Below are 22,335 nucleotides of genomic sequence, written 5' to 3' on the forward strand. Positions count from 1 at the left end.
GTTGCACACTAAACTCTGAATAGTCATGAGTCTCATGACAGTATTATACAGAGACCTGGATTTCTGTGAGAGTCATTATGGATGGTGATTTTTAAATTTTGTTGGTGGGGAAGTTGGAATGTGTGAGCTAGGGCAGCTTAAACCATAACTTCATTCATTCAAGGCATGCTTTCCCTATTTCCATAGCCAACCAAGCGTCAGCTTTAACTGCTGAATTGGTAGGAAATTTCAAATATATCTTCTAAAAGATATGGTAATCTTTCTTCTTTGACCCCGATTATGGCCAGTAATTCAATATTATATCATTTATGCTAAACTGATATTGCTTCTCAATCTTCCAGAAAGGAAACACTTGACAATATTCAATTACTTGTGGGCGTAAATATCCCAAACAGACCTGGAATCAAGGAGGTATGAAAAAGATTGTATGATCGAGACTTCTGAAAAGAATAGTGATTATATCCAATTTTAAAGGTAGGAGAAGGGTGGGAGATGTCCACAGTGAGTTACGTTTACCCTGAGAACAAACTCATCACATTGGGATTTTAGGCACAAGCAGTATCATTAAAAGAAAGCCCCTTGCAGGTGAATAGGTAGCGCCTGAGACAAAGCACTGAGGTCTGGGATTTCTGCTGACACAGATTCCATGAGGATCTTGGGAGACCAATACATTGTCTTAGACTAAATGGTCTCTAGGCACTTTCCAGCTCCCAAGTGACGTGGTCCTATGGTAGCGTATCAGTAAACGACAGATGCAGGTACTCACGTGCTATTATGCCTTGGTTAGCCAGCTGTTCCTGGGTCCTCCTCTGTTGAAGTCGTAACTGTAAAACTTAGAAAATGAAGCGTTAGTGTGTGAGTGGGGCTAAATAGGATTACAATCACATATTTTCATCATACTTTCATAGGTCTTTTCATTTTATTTCTAGAATAGTTCTGAAAATTATTGTGAAGTACATTTTTATTCCTGTCGTAGACACAGAGGAAGGAGGAGAGAAGCTGATGGGGTTGCAGGGTTTTGCAGCAGGTCTGTACCCAGCAAGGATTACAATACTGGTCTCCTCTTTGAGGTGAATGTTGTTTTCATAGCGCTACACTCCCTTTCCCCTGCTGTGTCATTCGCAAGATGAATATCATCAAATTCTGCTTGGTGGCAGCCTGTGATACCAAAAGGGAATTCAGAGTCTCACCCGGGTTCAAATCCCATCTTTGGCACCTTAATAGATGTATAACCCTAGTGGCTATCTGAGGATTCTGAACAGTGAACAAAATCAGGCAGATTGTAGAGGGGAGTTCAAACTTGGAGAAGTGGCTTACGTGGGGCTAAGTTTCCCTTTTTGAGGAGCTTTGCTCTGAGGGTGGGCTGTTGTCATGAGGTGGCAGGTCACAGGCAACTAAAACTCTAATAATAATGATGATAATAATAAAACCCCTACTCATCTCTTTGACCAGAGGAATTGTGAAAAAGTGGCCAGACAACATGGTGGACCATCAGAGAATGATGAAGAAATCATGCAGGGAAGGGAGCTGGAGAAAGAGGAGGTCCCCCAATTCTGTACATGAGCCCTGCAAGTTTTAGCTTGACCCCTTAATGACTTTTCCATGGAATGGTCTCACAGCAGCATAGCACAGGCTTAAAATTAAATTGAGATTTGAACCTTCATACACATAGACAAGAGAGAGCTTAAAGTTTGAATCTACCTAGATTAATCATCTGCTAAAATAAAAAACATCAGTTTTTTATTTCCAGAGGACTGTAACAGAACTCAGATTCTATATAACAGAAAACTCACAATGTCCAACATTCAATCTAAAATTACACACAAAAAACTTGGAAAATGTGACCCATTTTAAACAAAAAAGACAATAAACAGATGCTAACCATGAGATGAGCCAGATGTTGGAATTATTAGACAAGGACTTCAAAGTAGTTATTTTCAAACTTTTTCAACTATGCTCAATGAAGTAAAAGAAAGCATACTTGAAATGAGAAAGGTAAGAAATCTTAGCAGCAAAATAGAACACATAAATAGAAACCAAATGGAAGTATTAAGACAGTGTAACATCTGAAATGAAAAAATTATTGGATAAGTATGATAGAAGAATATCACAGGAATGGGTCAATAAACGTGAAGATAGACCAAACTGAAGAAGAGAAAAGAGGTGAAAAAAATGAACAGAGCCTCAGGGGCTGGTGTGATAATATCTAAAAGTCTAACATCAGGTAATTAGAGTTTCAGAAGAGCCCAGGAAGAAATAATGGCTAAAAACTCCCCAAATTTTATGAAAGAAATAAATTTACAGTCTTAAAAAGTTCAAAAACCCCAAACCTGATATATTCACAGAAAACCACACCAAGATACCTAATAATGGCTAAAAAATCAAAGATAAAGAAAAAATCTTAAAAATAGTTAGGGAAAGCAGATTCTATAAAGGAAAATATTGGTTTAAATAACCAAAGACTTTTCTTCAGAAACCACGGAAGCTAGAGGATAAAAAACAAAGCAGAAAAACAGAAAGGCAAAAAAACTGTCTACAATAGAAAATGTCCTTTTAGAGTGAAGGTGAAATAAAGATATTTTTAGGCAAAGAAAAAATAAGATAATTTCTTGCCAACAGACTTCACTGCAAGAAATGCTTAAGTAAATTCTTCAAGATGAAGGGAAATGATACCACAAGAGCACCTGGCTATCCACAGATGAATAAAGAATATCAGAAATGGTAACTATCTGAATAAATATTAAATATTTTTATTTTTCTTCTTAATTTTAAGAATATGTATATAACTTATTAGAGTAAAATTTTAACATTGTCTCATGATGCTATTAAGGCACATAAATGTAACACAGATAACAGCCATGAGATAAAGAACCCCTCATGACTGCAGAGTTTCCACACTTTACATGCAGTGGTATAAAATTAACTGTACACTGTGCAAGATTGAGGATCTTATTGTAATCCTTAAAGCATTTATTTAATTTACTGCATAAATAAAAATACAAAGAAGTATAACTCAAAAAATCTGGTAAATTAAATGATTAAAAACTATCAAATAATGCAAAAGAAGGTAAGAAAGAGGAGTATAGGAACAAAAAGTAGAGGAGCAAACAAAAAGCAAATAATAAAATGGTACATCTAAATTCAATCACATCAATAATGACATTAAGTTATAATAGTCAAAACACTCAGATAAAATAGAGATTATCAGAAGGAATGAAACAAAAGCAATATTCAATTATATGTTGCCTAAAAGAGACACACTTTATATATGAAGACTCAGGTTGGCCAAAAGTAAGTAGATGGAAAGAAGATATGCCATGCAGACAGTAAGCATAAGAAAGCTGGGATAACTTTATCAATATCAGATAAAGTGGACTTCAAGTCAATAATAATGCCAGTAGAGTAATACATTTCATAATTATAAAAGGGAGAGTTCATCGGGAAGACATAGCAATTATAAATAGATATGCACTTCATAAAAGAACCTCAAAATACATGAAGCAAAAATGGACAGCATTTAAGGAACAGACAATTTCAAAGTCAGAGCAGGAGATTTTAAGAGTCCTCTCTCAGCATTTGATAAAACTAAATAAAAACATCACTAATGACATGGTGCATTTGAACAACAATAGCAAACATCTTGATTTAATTAATATTTGTAGAGCACTACACTTAACAACTGCAGAATAGACATGGTTTCAAGTGTGCATGGTATATTCACCAAGACATAACAGGCCATAAAAGAAGTTTTTGTTTTTTTAAAAATAAATTTGAAATAATTGAACTTATATAAAGCATATTCTCTGATCATTGAAATTAATTAGAAATCCAAAGCAATATGCTATTAAGGGAAATATTTGACAATACACTTCTAAATAATCTATATGTCAAAGAAGAAATCACAAGGGGAATTAAAAATGCTTTAAACTGAATGATAATAAATATACAACATACTAAAATTTATTCCATATTGAAAGTAGCCTATATTACAATTTATGAGATACAGATAAAGCAGTGATTAGAGGAAAACTTAGAGTTTTAAATGCTTATATTAGAAAAGGAGAAAGGTTTAAAATCAATGACCTAAGATTCTACCTTAGGATTTTAAAAGAGTATGCTCAAAGTAAGTAGAAGTTAAACAAAAATAAAGATTAGAGCAGAAATCTTTAAAGAAGACAACAGACAAGTAGTAGAGAAAATTAACAAAGCCAAAAGCTGGTTCTTTTCAAAGATCAACAAAAGTGACAAACCCGTAACTAGACTGATCAAGGAAAAAAAAGAATAAAATTTACCAATATCAGGAATAAAAAATGGGTTTTTTTATTCTGTCTACATATCATAGACATTAGAAAGATAATAAGAGAATATAATTGACAAATTTATGCCAATTAATTTAACAGCTTCAATTCACTGAAAGCAGACATTAAAAATATAATAAGAGAATATCATTAACAAATTGTGCCAATAAATTTAACAACTACAGTAAAGTGGACAAGTTTTTTGAAAAGTACAACTTACCAAAATAGAGAGAAGAAAAAACATAAAATCTGAATAGCATTACATTTATGAAATAAATTGCATTGATTATTAAAAATCTCCCCCCTCCCCCCATATACAAAAATATCCAAGCCCAGATTGTTTTATTAATGAATTCTATCAAAATGTTGCTATAGGAATAAGTTGTTTTCCAAGTTCTTCATCAAATAACACATTCTACACATTATACCAGTTCTAAGTAAGAATTCTCCATTAATTTGTCTTTTAATATCATAGATCTTTTTTTTTTTTTTTTTTGAGACAGAATCTCACTCTGTTGCCGGGGCTAGAGTGCCGTGGTGTCAGCCTAGCTCACAGCAACCTCAGACTCCTCGGCTCAAGCAATCCTCCTGCCTCAGCCTCGGGAGGAGCTGGGACTACAGGCATGTGCCACCATGCCCGGCTAATTTTTTCTATATATATTTTTAGTTGTCCGGTTAATTTCTTTCTATATTTTTAGTAGAGATGGGGTCTTGCTCTTGCTCAGGCTGGTCTCAAACTCCTGACCTTGAGTGATCCTCCCACCTCAGCCTCTCAGAGTGCCTCATGAATCTTAATCCAACGAAGAGAAAAGTTTATAGAGCTCTCCTATTGTTAGAATCTGCCAATTTGAAGACTGTTTAAGTTTTCTAGACATTAAGCTACTTTGACTTAGATTGAGCTGGATGAAGGCTATAGAAATGGAAATGAAAGAGAAAAATATGCAAAACATTTTGAACAAAATAAATTGGAAGAATGTGGTGATATGAAGAGAACAGAAATATGTGTTACTATCTATCAAAGGGGCTGTTAGCCTGAGGTATTTAGATATGCTGTAGGAAATTTAACTTCTTTATGTGTGCAACTATGTCTGCAAATGTCCATTTTTTTTTTTGGGAGTGAGTCCATAGCATCCATCAGAATTCCTAAACAGAGCCAAGGCCTCCAAAATTTAAGCATCTCCAATCCAAAAGTTTAAAAATGTTAGGGTTCTGAGACCGTGCATTAGAGTTACAGTATAATGAAGTTGAAAAAGATGTTTGAAAAAATGATAAGTTTAATTTTAGACAATCCAAATTTTGGGGGGTGCTAGTAAATAATAAATAATGTGCCTGAAAAACAGTTGAGACCTGGGATTGGAGAAAGGCGGAGAGGTCAGGACTAGGACATTGATTTGGGGTGTCATCTCTAGGTAGCTACAAAACCTTTTTAACAGAATTCCTAAAGAAGGAGAGATACATCTTCAGAGGAAAGGGAATCGAACAAGAAATAGGGATAAAGGTTACATTACCGACAACAAAAGAATGATATTAAAGAGGAGCTAGCAGAGGGAAAAATGCATTCTGTGCATCTAATATGAAGAAATCATTGACATCACTCATTTCCATACTCTTCCTTTTTTGGTTAATAACTTGTAGGTTTTTCTACAGTTGGAAAGATTGAAGGCATGCATTCATTACATGCATTCAATCATTTAATACATATTTGATTACCTACCATGCAAAAGACATTGCTTGCTGTTGGCGTACAGTGGTGAAAAGGACAGTTATTATTCTCGTGACCGTAATATACCAGTTGGGGAAATAAACTCAGTTTTCCTGAGTATAAAATAAATCCCCCCAAAGAACCTTGTCTTCAAGAGCTCTGTTAGTTAATTCCCTGAAGCTGTATGCAAAAATGTTGCTTGCATGTGTGTATATGCATATTTCTATGGACTGATTTATGACTTTTATCAGATCTTAGTACGTACGTCTCTGGAACTTACAAAAGTTAAGAACCATCAATTCAGATCCAGGCTAGATCATCTCACATCTTTGTTAGCAGGCTCACTCTTGGCAGTATACCTTACATAGCATCACCAGCCTAATTTCCCTAAACTCTAGTTTCATATGTTTACTTTGTGCAGCATCCTACAGTGGCTCCTTATTCTGGCCTTTGAGGTCTTTTCCTGCACAAGCTATTCCCACACAAACACCCTTGTCCAGTTCAGTCTGTCTCTTCCTGAGTCTAACACCTAACATGTATGTTCACAGTCTTTGCCTTTGACTATAATATTCCCCCATGTGGAATGTGGTTATGTTTGAGGGTAGGCTATAACTCTAATTTATTCCAAATAGTTGGCAAACTATATGTAACTGCCATTTATTTAAAGATTGCCTTTGCTCACTGATTTGTAATGTAAACTTCTTCATTTGCTGAAGTTCTAATAGGAGCCACGATCTCTTTCTAGGTGCCAAGTTCTCAATTGTACTATTTCGTATTTTCTTTTTCTTGTTAAAATTTCAATAGACTTACAGAGTACAAGTGCAAGTTTTGTTACATGGATATATCGTATAGAGATGAAGTCTGGGCTGTTAGTGGTACCCATCACCTGAATAGTGTACATTGCAGCCATAGCAGCATTAGTCACGATAGCCAAAAGGTGGAAGCTATACCAAGTGCCCACAGATGGATGAATAGATAAACAAAATGTGGTTGATAAATACAATGGAATATTATTCAGCTTTAAAAGGAAGGAAATTCTGACACATGCTACAACATGGATGAAACTTGAGGATATGTAAAGTGAAACAAGGCAGTTCTAATAGGGCAAACACTGTGTGATTCGACTTTTATAAAGTACCTAGAATAGTCAAATTCATAGAGAAATAGAATAGTGGTTTCCAGGGGCTGGGGGCAGGGGGAATGGGGAGTAGAGAGGTTCAGTTTTGCAAGGTGGTTACACAACAATGTGAATGTACTTAATGCCACTGAATTGTACACTTAAAAATAATTAAGATGGTACATTTTATGTGTATTTTACCACGATTTAAAAAAATTCAAAAAATAATAAAGATCAAAGTAAATTTAATTCATTAAAATAGACAAACTCAAATGGATGGCTGAATATCGTCATGAATATAGCTAAAATGAATTAGTAAGCTAAAAGAATTGAAGAAGGTTGAGCTGAACTGTCCTTTCAGAACGTAGCACAAAGGGATAAAACAATGAAAAGCAAAAACAATACACACTCAATGCAAAAGCATCACAAAATATAGAAAAGCTTCCAGGAGTAGAAGTACTTATCTGCTGTGGTCTGAATGTTTGTGTCCCCTCAAAAGTCTTATGTTGAAATCCTAACCCCTAAGTTGGTGATATTAGGAGGTAGGGCTTTTGGGGAGGGGATTAGGTCACGAGGGCTCTGCCCTCACATGTAGGGTTGGTGCCCTTATAAAAGAGGCCCAAGAGAGCTGCCTTGTTCCTTCCACCATGTGAGGAAGCAGCAAGAAAGTGACCTTGTCCTAGGAAAGTGGCCCTCACCAGACACCAAATCTGCCTGTACCTTGAACTTGGACTTTCCAGCCTCCAGAAGTGAGAAATAAATTTATTGTGGCTAATATGTTACTCAATTTATGGTATTTTGCTATGGCAGCCCAAACAAATGGAGACATAATCTCTTAACTAGAGATAACTTTTATTAATATTTGATTCATGAAGTTGAGGTCCTTTTTCCGATATGTTTATGTGGGGTCACATTGTAAGTTGTCCTTCATTATGTGCTTTTAGTAACATATCACAGATTTATTCCCATGCCACATAATACCCTTCAAATGATGCCATTTTACTAGTGGCAGAATATTTCTTTGCTTCTGTTTTTTTGGTTATTCCATAAGTCATTGAACCAAATGGACATTATCGGATACAAACTTTGTTTCCAAGTTTTTACCATTAAAAACAGCAATGGACATTCTTTGTGGTTAATTTTTGAGTACACCTTTGAAAGAAACACCCCTAGAAGTAGCACAATTTGGTCACAGGAAGTGTCGCATTTGAAGGCTTTGGTACATGTAACAACAGCTCTCCTGGTCAGTTGTTCTGATTTTCTTCCTGCTACCAAAGTGTGGCTGGGTTGCCTGTTTCCCTTGGCCTTGTCGCTCTTATCACGTGGAAGCTGCTGTCATCCTTTCCTCTGAATCTGGAGGCCTGGCCGGTGGGTCAGTGCTCCAGGTCTAAAGGGAGTGGCCCTCGCCCTCTGCTCTTGCACGGCTGGCCCCTTCCTGGACACCCTTTTGTGCTTTGCTGAGCAACGCCTCCCTGGCCTCCCTGTTCTCTGTGTGCGGTGGCCCCTTGTGTTCCCAGAGCTCTTGGCAAACCTCCACCGATCCACTGTCGCTAAAAATACTCTGTGCGGAGGGTTACTTTTTGGCCCATGCCTTCTCCCCACTCCCAGTTCTAGCCACCTACAAATGAAAGGTATCTGTGCAGTTTTCTCTTCACTTCTTTTGGGGCCATATGATTATTCTTGAGAGGTGATGGGAAGTGAGTTCTTGGTGTCTTTTCTGGTGTCGTCCTAATGTGTTTTATTAACAGCAGAAGTCTCTCTTATGGTTCTGACATTTGGATGTCAGTCTTTCTTAACGTCTAGAACCAAAGCAATTTTTTTTTCCTATTTTTGCATTCTTTGGGCCATTGTCATCAGAGTTGTTTGTGTCCAGTGGGTTCTTCACTCAGAAGTCTGAGGCTCTGGACTCTGATTCCTTATCTGCCTGGCTATTCTTGTCCCAGTGCTACACTGTTTATGTTATTCTAGACAAATATATATTTTCATGTCTGGTAGGGAGAATCTTATATTACCTTGTGTTTTTTTTTTTAAAAAAAACAAACCATAAATGTTTCTTGACAACTCTATCATGTGCTTTTTCTCCAAAATGAATTTTAGGAACAGAGTAGCAAGTTCTACCACCACCCTAAGCACCTACCTCCCCAAAGGAGGAGGAATATATTCCTTTAATAGTCTACAATCCAGGAATAAGTGTGAAGCCTCTTCAGTCAGAGAAGTAGTTCCCTGTTCAATGATTATTTAAAAATATATAGAAACTTGTGGGTCAGGTATAGTGCAGAACCAGGACTGGGTTCTCTGCATGTAACTCGGGCTGGAACTGTGTACCCAACTCAAGATGGGAGCTAAAGTATCTCTGCACACCACTGGGGTGCGACCTGAGAGATGTCACTTGCCTGTGCCCAGGAGAGGGAGCAGGGCCACTCGGGGGAGAAACGCCCAGGGGCAGCTGTGCAGGTGTCTTGACAGTTTCAGGTTGAAAGAGGAGGGAAATACCAGGATTGATGGACATTGTGACATTTCTTTTATCACATAGACAGTCACCTCTGCCACATGCCCAGCGCTGGTGGGCAGGCCTTTCCTGATGCCAAACAAAGGCAAGGTCAAGGGCATTGGAAATGGGAAACACAGATTCACCTTTGACTCTGCCAGCTCTATAACCTGGGGTAAGTCTCTATGCCTACAAGCCCTCGCCTTCCCATGTGGAAACAGCAATAACATTAGCATTAAAAACAAATAATAATCACCAACTTCACAGCATTATGGGGAGGGAGTTAATGAGTTAACCTCTTTCTAAACTCTACAAAGGTCTCAAATACCTTCATGTTTCGTACTGATAATGGTTGCTTCAGGAGAAGGCCCCCATGTGTTCCTGGTTACAGAATCTGAACAAGAAAAGGGAGCTTTAGGCTGCAGTCAAAACACTATTGTGTGCCCTTTAAAAAGTCTTAACTGCCTTCATCAGCTATGCCCAGGGCTGACAGTCCCTGGGGGGAGGTTATGCCATTTGTAGGAAGAGAGGACTGAAGGCACATAGGTAACACAGCACACACAGTAAGGTGGAAAAGGCCGAAATGGGGCGAATAGAAGTTGCGTTGTTAACTCATCACACAGATCAGTTCTTTTGTCTTCTGTTCCCTTCTATTTCTTTTCCCTGTCTCTCTGGCATTGATAACTCCTGATAAGGAAGTGGAAGGGGACTAATTCTTACTGAGAATTGAAAAGTGCCAGTTTCAGGGATAGAAGTTTGTCTGTAAATCATATCATTGGCCCCTTCCAACCATCCCGAAGGGGTGTGGATTAGCATCCTCAGGTTACAGCCTCTAAGGTCCAGAGCACGTGAGTGCTCCCCCAAGGCCGTGGAAATATGACGTGGCAAGCAAATTTCCAACCCGTGATTTTGGACTTTAAACTTCCGTCTCATTGGGTGCAAGTTGCAAATGGAACTATTTGGATGAGAGAACAATAACTTTTGCCATGTTATACCTGGTGTTTTAATACATTTCCCCCATTTGGTGGTGGTGGGGGAAGGGGCTCTTTTAAAATGAAGAATCAGAAGCCACTAGAACATGAAAGCTGTTTCCTGCTACCCGCCCCCCCTGTGTAACTCAATGTAACGGACACTCAGCTCAGAATCACTGCCTGCAGCATCTCCATGGCAACAGTCAGGTAGGGTACCATTCTCTTTCTGGAGCCAACAGGCAGCTGAGTGACTGTTCTGACCAACACAGGTGATGGCCCCAGCCAGGTCTCCAATTAGAATAGGGCTCCTGAGGAATCCCAGGCTCCGATAGCATCACATGGAGTTGTTGCCATGGTTTTGGTGAGAAGTATTGCTTTTCTGAGGATTGCAAAACACTTCATGTTCCAACCCCGTGCTCGCTCATTCCTGACAGAGTGGAAAATGTGTCTCCTTGGCTGAAATGTTCCTCTTGAGTCCAGCCCAAAGATGACATTTTTAGGAAAGTTTGAGAAGAATCCTGTGGCTGTTACTGAGTCACGATACAGTGGAAATGGATCTTTTCTATTTAAAGAGGTTTGTGCTACTGTTTGAAAATGTCACATTGCTAGGGAACGGTGGAAATGGAAAACTTTCCATTTGCTATCAACAAAGAAAGGTCGTTACTGAATGTGAAACAATGGCGTTGAGAAGTTTTGTTACCTGTCTGACAGAAGGAGGGGGAAGTTGTTGGGAGTTAAATGTAAGACTATTGGTCTGAATAAGCTGGGTGCTCTCGAAAGACATCGCTCATCTGGAATACAGCACTCGGAATTCTAGACCCCATTCTGCTGCTAAATAGCTGTTATGTTAGACAGGTCCCAGAGCCTCCTTGCATCTCAGTTTGAATATAAACTGAGGGAGGAGATTACATTAGATTTGGTCAGAATTTCCCCAATTTATCTCATATAAAAATCACCTAGGGGCCTGATAATCATGAATTTCCCTTGTCCCTTTCCTGGAGACTATGGTTTAGGAGCTCTGGGGTAGACTGGGAGTACATTTTAACAAACATTCCAGGAAATTCTGAAGAAAAGGTAGGTTTGAGAAATAAAAATAAGCAAATATGATAGGTGCAAAAATGAGACCATGTTTCAATACTGTTCTGTGCCTTGCTTTTTCACTTGCAGTATGCTGTTACTTTTGGTGTGAGTGTGTATATGGAGACTCATTTTTAATGGCTACATAGTATCTTACTATACTCCAATATTTATTTAACTAATTTCTTTTCATTGTAGATTTAATTTTTTTCGTCCAGTAAAGATGTATAATTTCGTACTCCTACTAGGACTATAGGGAGAGCCCAATTTCACTACACCCTTATTCATGATGGATGATAATGTTAAAGGAGGAAAAAAGCTTTGCTAATTTGCTGAGTAATAATGGTATCTCACTGTATTTTCTAATGAGTCAAACACGTTTTTGTAGCTATGTTGACTATTATTAGTATCTTTTATTTTGCAAACTACCTGATAACAGTTTTTTGACAAATTTACCATTGACCTCTTCTTTTCTTATAGATTTGGGAGAGCGATTTATATTTGACATACATTAAACATAGTTGTTTACGTTGTAAATTTCCCCTGGTTTTTAGTTTGTGTTTCAACTTTGTAATGATTTTGGGCATTTAATATTTCTATATGAAATCAAAATATTCTTTATGATTTCTGTCTTTGGTATATAATTAGAGGGATCTTCTTCATCCTAGATTATGTATCATTTAAAAGTTCTTATATATTTATGTTTTTGGTTTTTGCATTTGACTTTGCAATGCGTCTGGAATTAGTTTTGGTGTATAGTACTACAAAAGGTTCTTATTATTTTTTAAATTGTTAACTAATTGTTCTAATATCATGAATTTCCATAGCAATGGATTTTAGATAACATTTGTCACATGACATATACAACATTGAATCTGTTTCTATTTTTTCTGTATAGTCTATCCTCCTATTGGAGGATATCCTATTTTGTGTCAAACTGGGTTTATACCTGACTAAAATATTTACTTTATAGGGTATAGGAGTCTAATTTGACATAGGCTGAATCCCCTCGTTATAAAATTCTGGTTTAGATTCCCCAAACCAAGGCTTTAGGATGGTTTCCAAGCAATTACAAGATTTCAAGAGAACAAAAAATAGCAAGTAGCTTATACCCACACCAGCAACAGAAGCAATATGTCAGATAAGAGAGTAGTGGTATGTATTCCCATAAATGTTTACATACAACAGGTAGCAAATGTTTAATTTGATTAAATCTGAATATGAGTCAATTATAAATGTACTGAGGATTTTAGGGGAAAAGAAGAGAAAGTGGGAGAAGGTAGAAAGAGGAAGTAAAAAAGACAATGAGAATAGGAAAAAATCCTTTTTTGTTTATTGTAGGAACAATGTGTATGTGTGTGTTTGTGTGTGTGAATGTCTATTCCAGTGATGGCTAATTAATTCATGTTCACTTAATAGAGAATGAAATATGTGACAAAGCAGGGGCACCCAAGGCCCTGCCTCAGGAGGGAAATGAGAGATAGGCCAAGTGTCTGGCAGAACTCTGCTTTGCAAGGCAATACTTTTGCCCACATCATGAGCTGTCTCCCTAGGCCTAACAGGGAGGTGATTCAAAAGAAAAAGAGAAAGAAAGAGACAGAAAGGAAGAAAGGAAGAGAGGAAGAAAGAAAGATAGAAAGAAAGAAGAAAGAAAGAAAGAAAGGAAGAAAGAAAGAAAAGAAAAACTATCCAATTCTCCTAGCACCATTTATTGAATAGGGCTTCTTTTCCCCAGTGTATATTGTTGTCTGCTTTGTCAAAGATCAGTTGGCTGTATGTGGATGGTTTTGGATCTGGGTTCTCTGTTCTGTTCCTTTGGTCTATGTCTCTATTTTTGTGCCAATACCATGCTGTTTTGATGACTATGGCTTTGTAGTATAGTTTTAAGTCTGGTAATGTGATGTCTCCAGATTATTCTTTTTGCTTAAGATTGCTTTGGCTATTTGGGCTCTTTTCTGGTTCCAAATGAAGTGTAGAATTATTTTTTCTAGATCTGTGAAATATGATGTTGGTATTTTTGATGGAGATTGTATTGAATCTGTAAATAACTTTGGGTAGTATGGACATTTTAACAATGTTGATTCTACTGATCCATAAGCATGGTATGTTTTTACACTTGCTTGTGTCATCTGCAATTTCTTTCCTCAGTATTTCATAGTTCTCTTTGTATAGATCATTCACCTCCTTGGTTTAGTATATTCCTAGGTATTTTGTTTTCTTTGTGGCTATCGTGAATGGTATTGAGTCTTTGATTTGACTCTCAGCTTGATTGTTATTGGTGTATAGGAACACTATTGATTTGTGTACATTGATTTTGTAACCTGAGACTTTGCTAAATTTATGTACCAATTCCAGGAGTCTCTTGGTGGAGTCTTTGGGGTTTTCTAGATAAAAAGATCATGCTGTCAGCAAAAAATGATAGTTTGACTTCCTCTTTCCTGATTTGGATATGCTTTATTTCTTTCTCTTGCCTTGTTGCTCTGGCTAAGATTTCCAGCATTGTGTTGAATAGAAGTAGTGACAGTGGGCACCCTTGTTGTGTTCCAGTTCTTAGGGGGAGTGATTTCAACTTTTCTCTACTGGGTATGATGTTGGCTGTGGGTTTGTCATATATGGCTGTTATAATTTTGAAATATGCTCCTTTATGCATAGATGGTTGAGGGTATTTATCATGAAAGGGTGCTAAATTTTGTCAAATGCTTTTTCTGCATCTATTGGGATGATCATGTGGTTTTTGTTTTTGTTTCTGTTTATGTGGTAAATCACATTTATTGATTTCTATATGTTGAACATCCTTGCATCCCTGGGATGAAGCCTACTTGGTCATGGTGGATTATATTTTTGATATGCTGTTGAATTCAGTTTGCTAGTATTTTACTGAGGATTTTTGCATCTATGTTCATAAGGGATATTGGTCTGTAGTTTTCTTTTTTTGTTGTGTCCTTTCCTGGCTTTGGTATCAAGGTGATACTGGCTTCATAAAATGAGTTGGGGAGGGTTCCCTCCTTCTCAATGTTATGGAATAAACAGGATTCATATTTCTCATCACTCACAAAAATTAATTCAAGATGGATATATGACTTAAATGTAAGGCATGAAACCATAAGAATGCTAGAAGAAAATGTTGGAAAAACTCTAGATATAGGCCCAGGCAAAGAATTTATGAAGAAGACTACACAGCAAACACAGCAACAACAAAAATTAATAAATGAGACTTATTTAAATTAAAAAGCTTCCACACAGCTAAGGAAATAATCAACAGAGCAAATAGACAACCTACAGAATGGGAGAAAATATTTGCAAGCTATACATCAGATAAAAGGCTAATAACCAGAATCTCCAAAGAACTTAAGCAACTCGGCAAGAAAACAAACAAACAATGCCATTAAAAAGTGGGCAAAAGACATGAACAGAAACTTTTCAAAAGAAGATAGACAAAAGGCCAATAAACATATGAAAAATTGCTCAACGGCACCAATCATCAGGGAAATGCAAATTAAAATCACAATGCGATATCACCTTACCCCAGTTAGAATGGCTTTTATTAAAAAGTCCAAAAACAATAGATGCTGATGTGGATGCAGAGAGAAAGGAATGCTTATACACTGTTGGTGGGACTTCAAATTAATACAGCTTCTATGGAAAACAGTATGGAGATATTTCAAAGAACTAAAAGTAGACCTACCATTTTATCCAGCAATCCCACTACTGGGTATCTACCCAGAGGAAAAGAAATCACCAGGGGCCCATCAATTCATGAGCAGATTAACAAAATGTGGCAAATGTATACCATGGAATACTACTCAGCCATTGATTTTCTTTCTATCTTTTCTCTACTCACTTGTTTAGTTTTTTCCCTACCCAACTCTGCCATTTATTTTAAGTAAACTCCTTGCAGTCTTGCTTGGCCTACTTGTTAGCCTTCTTGCTACAACCTCTGTATCCTCTAAAAATGGTCATATTTTTTACGGGAACACCAGAATGCATGGTCTGACAAGGTATTTTTTTTCTGACATAAATTAGTTTGTATTTATTTAAACCTTATTAAAGTCATAAAATAATTTATATTTATAATATATTTGATAAGTCATCTTTTGGGGAAGAAAAAAATGTAAAATTATTTTAAAAAGGGAGACTGATGAAGAAAATACAAGATGTGTACTCACTGTACCAGCCATATATCCAGCATCCACAAAACCACCTTCCGCTCTTTTTTGCAAATGTTCCACGAATTCTAGTCCCTCTAGGAATGGCTCTGCCTTGACTATGTGGGAAGGTGAAAATAACTCCCCAGATTTTGCTGAGTAAACCCACATGTCTTTTTCTAACAACACTTCAAAATAATAATGCAAGAAATTCCTTCCTCTGGGCTCCAACCTCCTTACCCATGAAGGGAAGGACTAGGTTAGAATTAGGTGGTTTCGAACTTTTTTTTTTAAAAGCACTGAAAATATAGATTTTTAGCTAAAAATTTTACATGGAGAGAGAAGAATTGCACAAAGGGCAACAATAAAAGCAGAACCTCTCATGAAATGTCAGGGCTCTATGGAGTAGAGTTTTCAAATCATCAGGCTGGATGACACCCTAAACCCCTCCTGACTTCAATATACTAGTTTTATGATTTGGTTCGAAAAGTCTCAAACCTCCTAAAAGATATTGTTTAGAATATGTGAGTGATTTTATGCAGGAGTGAAGAGTGGGAGTATCAACATAACCCTGTTCCCCCAACCCATCTTGGTTCTTGGAATCTTCCTTGCAGGATAGGGAAGGCTCCGGAGCACTGGAAAGCTCCCAGTTCCAGGATAGAACCCAGCTCCCTTAGCAACAGCAGCACAGGGAAGCTTCCTATTTACATCAGCAGATGGTGGTGGGCTTTCACTACTTCTGCAACACCTTCTTACCATGGACTCTTGGCTGCTGTTAGAATCTTCTGTATCCTGCCTAGCAACCAGCGTCCTTGGCAACTACAAGAGCCATCATTCCATCAGACCCACGATGCTGCTTGTACACTCATCCCTCTATATTGTGTATGCTGTGTCCACATTCTGCATGTCCGATAAGCCCTATGTGTCAATGAAAACACTTTTTATAATTTGAATGTTGGATGCCAAATTCCAGGACTTTGTAAAAAGTCAATTGTATGTTTTTATTTTAAATAAGCTGTGTCTACATTCAATTTCTGCTTTGCACACAAGCAAAATACCTACAGGTAGTGATTAGAAGGTCTCCTAAAGTTCCGTCTGCCCCAATATATCAGCAGGTTGTGCCTTGCAAGTCACAGAAGAGTTTGGGAGATGAGGCTGTGTTCCTCCCACTAAATAGTTACATGACCTTGGTCAACACTCTTCGCATCTCGAGCTTCAGTTTCCTCCTCTTTAAAGCAAGAGAGATGAGCTGATGATCTCAAAGGCTCCTTGGAGGGCTAACATTTCATGATACTTGGCCTCATTTTTGACCAAGGTCTTTCTTTGTGAGTCTCCAAATTCAGAGCTCTGAGATTTCACTTAATCTCAACTTTTTCCCATGAGATTACAATATTTCTTATAATAGTTCTTAGTGTTATGTTCAAAGTACAGGAAAGGGCTTCCAGATTGTAAAGTAATATCCCATCAAGGGTTCTAAGAGGTCATGGGTGAAATGCAGGGTCCCAAAGTGACCCTCTGGAGCAGCAGTCCCCAATCTTTTTGGCACCAGGAACTGGTTTCATATAACACAATTTTTCCATGGACAGGAGGTGAGGGGGATGGTTTCAGGATGATTCAAGAGCATTACATTTATTGTGCAGTCAAACCTCTCCACTAATGATAATCTGTATTTGCAGCTGCTCCCCAGCACTAGCATCACTGCCTCACTCCACCTCAGATCGTCAGGCATCAGATTCTCATAAGGAGCTCACAACCTAGATCCCTTGCACATGCAGTTTACAGTAGGGTTTGCACTCCTATGAGAATCTAATGCCGCCGCTGATGTGACAGGAGGCAGAGCTCAGGCTATGATGCGAGTGATGGGGAGCGGCTGTAAATACAGATGAAGCTTCACTCCCTGGCCTGCTGCTCACCTCTTGCTGTGTGGCCTGGTTCCTAACAGGCCACAGACCGGTACTGGTCGGTGGCTTGAAGATTGGGGACCACAGCTCTAGAGGAAAGTGTGAACTAGAACAGCTTTTAATATTACTTTTATGGATATCATAGATGACTTTAGGATCACCAGGCCAACTGGTGATTGTGCACTTATGCATGTATGTACCAATTCTGCTTCTTGAAAAATGTTTAACAATTCCTTGCTATTTGTTGAGGCATTGCTAGACACTGGGGATGACACAAAGTAATTTACGGCATGAGTAATCTAGTGGGGAAGAAAAGACATACACACTGGAGTTAGATAAAGCATTAGGCAACATGTTACTAAAGAATATATATACATAGAAGGCTACCAAGGGCAAAAATATATATATAAATATATATTTTTTGAGACAGAGTCTCACTCTGTTGCCCAGGCTAGAGTGCCGTGGCATCAGCCCAGCTCACAGCAACCTCAAACTCCTGGGCTCAAGTAATCCTATTGCCTCAGCCTTCCGAGTAGCTGGGACTACAGGCATGCGCCACCATGCCTGGATAATTTTTTCTCTATATATTTTTAGTTGTCCAGCTAATTTCTTCCTATTTTTAGTAGAGATGGGGTCTTGCTCTTGCTCAGGCTGATCTCGAACTCCTGAGCTCAAACAATCCACCTGCCTCGGCCTCCCAGAGTGCTAGCATTACAGGCGTGAGCCACCGTGCCCGGCCACAGGGCAGAAATATTGGACCTTTAAATTTTCAAGTGAGGCTCTTATGGGTTAAATGATAAAGGGCATTCTTGACCAATGGAATAACACGCATAAAAAAAACTTGAATCTGGCATAAACACGGGATGTCCTGTCCAGGGCTGGCTTCAAGAGCATGTGACCTGTGCTGTCACAGAGCTTCATTTTTAGAAGGGCCCTACGCTTGGTTTGATGTTGTGTTACTACCATCCTGAAATTCCTAATGGTTTTTGAGCAAGGAGCCCTGCATTATCATTTTACATTGGGCCCTACAAAATACGGGCCCAGCATGTTGCCTTGTTCAAGGAAAGGGCTCCTGCTGAGGAGTGGGAAGAGGTAATATCGGAAAAGGAGGCAGAGGTTCAGGTGCAGAGAGCCTTGAACGCTACCCTGAAGTGTTTGGACTTCATCCTGCAGAAAGACAGCTGTACTGGCATTATTTTGAGCAGCACAGTAATATGGTAACATTGACATTTTTGGGTGACTAATCTGATGCTAACATGATGGGGAGAGACGGGGCTGGTTTGGAGACTCTCATCATGATGCGTGGATAATGCGAGAAAGCTCGCTTGGAAAGAAAAAGGAGAGGCCAGATTTGACAAACAAGTGGAAACAAGAATTACTATGTCTTGATAATAAATTAAGGAAACATGGAGAGAAAGAGAGAGATGTGAATCAGACTTACTTATGTGACAATCTCTTTGATCAGGCTTTTGAAAAAAAATATAAAGCACTGTTAATTTTGATTGTTGGTAGCAAAATCAATAGAGCTGCCAGGAGCCTTTGAAGTGATGCTTTCATGGTGAACCTGACCGTAGAACACACTAACCTCATTCATTGGTCTGCTCATTCATTCTATTTATTCGCTATTTATTGATCACCTACTGTATGTCCAGACACTGTCTTACACACAGGGGAGCCCACGGTGATTAAAGCTGTCACAAATCTGCCTGTGTCTTGTTTACAGTCTAGGGAGGGAGAAAGATGTTAAACAAATAATTATAATTTGTGGAGTGTCATGAAACAGAAGCTCCAGGTATTTTTGGAATTGGGGAAGCCTTTTGGGGTCTTTTCTCCCAGGAAACATAAATAAATAAGTAAATAGAGTTATCAGGCCCACAACACTTAATTTGCTTCCTTAGAGTTCCACTTAACAACAGCTCCCCTGTGTGTGTGTGTGTGTGTGTGTGTGTGTGTGTGCATGTGTAGGAGTGATTTTTATTTCTGAAAGACTTGGCATGTCTGACAAGAGAGAGAGGAGAGAGAGGGACAGTAAAGTTAGTGGCAGAGAGAGGAATGAAGGAAAAGACGTGAAGCCAGCGGTACCTCCCTTTTATTCTTCTCTGAAATGGTCTCCCACTGGCTTCATTAGGACACGCCTTTCTCCTCTGCTGTCCACATGGTTTTTGTCTCTCTGCCTAGTCACAGTGTTTGCGCTGAGGATGGGCTTCCACCCAGAGGCTTTTCCCTAGGAGTTTTGTAGATGGGACTTAGAGCAAATTCAGCAGCTGTCGGGGTGGCCGTTTTCAGCCCCGCGAACTGGGATCACAGTAACGCTGGCATCAAGGCGGAAGACAGAGCACAGAAGACAGCCAGGGAGAGCGGCCTGAAGGTGTTCAAACCCCCAAGTCCAGTTTATTTTCCCTCAAGCCCCAAACACCTTCCTGTCGCTGAGCACCATGAGACACCCCAGTAGGTTCATAAGTGTGCTTTTTTGCTCAAGCTTGTTCAAAATTCCTATTGTTTGATTTTCTACTATTTGCAAACAAAGGGGTTCTGTCTGATTGGTACTGAAGAGCAGCATCCCGTGGTGGAAGAAAGCCATCAGCACAGCCAGGTGAAGCTTTGAGATTGACTCTGAAATCCTGTTACACCAGTCAAAGACTCCTGGGTGTGCGGACCCCGCGTTTGCAAGGCGTCAAGGTGGCCAAAACATACACATCTGACCTGACACACATGGCAGCTGTCAGGCAGGTCATGGAAAGCAGCGCCGGTGGGTGTTTGTGCTGCGTCCTCTCTCCGTAGGGCCAGGCCAAGATCACATGCGCTGGACACAGCAGAGCGTTACCCAGCTAAAGCTTTGCCCCTCGGGAAGGGCAGTGGCGCCTGTTTATAATTTAGTCCTTGACTTTCCCCTTTTTGTTGAATCCTACCCTAGGTTCAGCTGGGTGCACCTTCACCTACAACCCTTGATCTTGACACCACTGCCTTCAAGGACACTGTCTGGCACAGGCCTTCGGGAAAGCTGCCGGCTGATGGATGATTTTCTGGAAAGTAGCAAGCAGGACCTGCCACTGGAGGCTTCAGGTCTCCTCTAGAGCTGAAAGCCGATATTGTGGGGCACATATCACAGATACAAGTCTCCTCTTCTCACCGTGTGGGCGGTCCACGCACTTCGTTCTTTCCTCCACCTGGCTTTGTCTGATTCTGGGACAAAGCCACCATTCCACACCAGTGGCCTGTATCACTTGTGGGTCTGACATGTTCGTCTTTGGGGTACAGAAGCATCAGATCCCCTGGTAAAGAGAAGACGGGGAGGTTGACCTAGTGCTGGAAGAACACGAATCGACAGGCCAGGTTATCCGTGCTGTTCCTGCCCTAGTCCTCGCCGGGTTTCCCATAAAAGGCTGAGAGCCAGGGATTGTTTTCGTGTATAGAGCTAATGCCGAGCACACTCTGCTCCTTGCCTTCTGATTCCAGGTACCAATAATAACTGTTCCCTGGCCAAATGTTGCCCTGTGTGCTGTCGTGTGGCCAAGCAACCGCACTGACCAAGAATAACATAGGCCTGACCGTTCACTCATCTGCTGCTGGGAGTCCAAGAGAGGAGGAGGTGAAAATGAACATCGGATCACCGATGGAGCCCTCAGTGGTCACAGCAAGGGACAAGGCGAGCCCAGGGGATGTGGGGCTGGCCTTAGTGGCCCTCACAGTTGAGCACACATGCAGGAAGAGGCTGGCTGAGATCAGGCACACGCTGTTCTTCCTCCAGCCTAAGGGATGTCCTGACTCTACTTCCTTTAAGGAGATTAAGAGACATCAATTCAGGCAGCTTCCAGTGTTGGGCATTTGGAGGGTCAACACCAGGAGAATACGAAAAGCCAAAGAGCCCGGACTCAGAGTTATCCTGCAGTTATTTCAATGATCGAGCCGAGCGCACAGGCTCAAGTTGTTTTAAAAAGATGTCTGTTCACACAAACACTGCGAAGCTATTCTTCCCCTAAGCACCACACTCTCAGTTTGTCAAAACATTTGAAGAAGACTAATTCATGCCTCAAAAGGAATTCTCTCTCACTCACAAAGCTGCCAGGTTTGTGAGCTTAAGGCTTTCATGTTAAAATATCTCAAGACACTAGAGGGATGAGGAACAAGAACCTCAAGTGGAAATGCCATGGGGCTTATGATGTCACCACGGGGCAGAATTCCCAGTTCGTACGTGCTCTGGGAGGGTGGGAGGGGGCCGTCATATGGCTCCAGCTCTGACCAGTTAGGTACCTGTGGGAAGAAGTGCAGGGTAGTAGTCGAAAACATGGATTCCGAAGCCAAGGGTGCACGAGTTTGAGTCCCAGCTTTTGCATTTACTGGTCATGGGATGTTATGGTAGTTGCTTAACTGCAGGGCGCTTCAGTTCTTCATTTGCACATTGGTGGGTGTGACAACAGTGCTTCCTTATAGGATTGCGGTGAGGACTAAATTAGTCAATACGTGTCACACGCATGGAGCAGTGCCCACAAACAGTGGGCACCGGAGAGTTCTCAGGGTGCCCTATTGGGGTTGCAGTAAACCTCACTGAACCCCTCTTTAGTTGGGGGGATATGGAAGCAGCAGGCCACACTGTCACCAGAGCTGTCCAACCAGGATAGCTGTTCAACTGCAGGGA

General features: G+C 39.7%; 1 protein-coding gene across 1 annotated transcript in view; it reads right to left on the reverse strand.

Moving 5' to 3' along the window:
* Nucleotides 1-22,335, reverse strand: part of MYOCD (myocardin) — a 90,826-nt gene that overhangs the window by 55,019 nt on the left and 13,472 nt on the right. The window contains exon 2 of the mRNA XM_045526941.1: nt 767-832. Coding sequence (XP_045382897.1) covers nt 767-832 — 66 coding nt within the window. The remainder of the gene's footprint in view (nt 1-766; nt 833-22,335) is intronic.

This window comes from Lemur catta, chromosome 15 (genome assembly GCF_020740605.2).
Source record: "Lemur catta isolate mLemCat1 chromosome 15, mLemCat1.pri, whole genome shotgun sequence".
NCBI lineage: Eukaryota > Metazoa > Chordata > Mammalia > Primates > Lemuridae > Lemur > Lemur catta.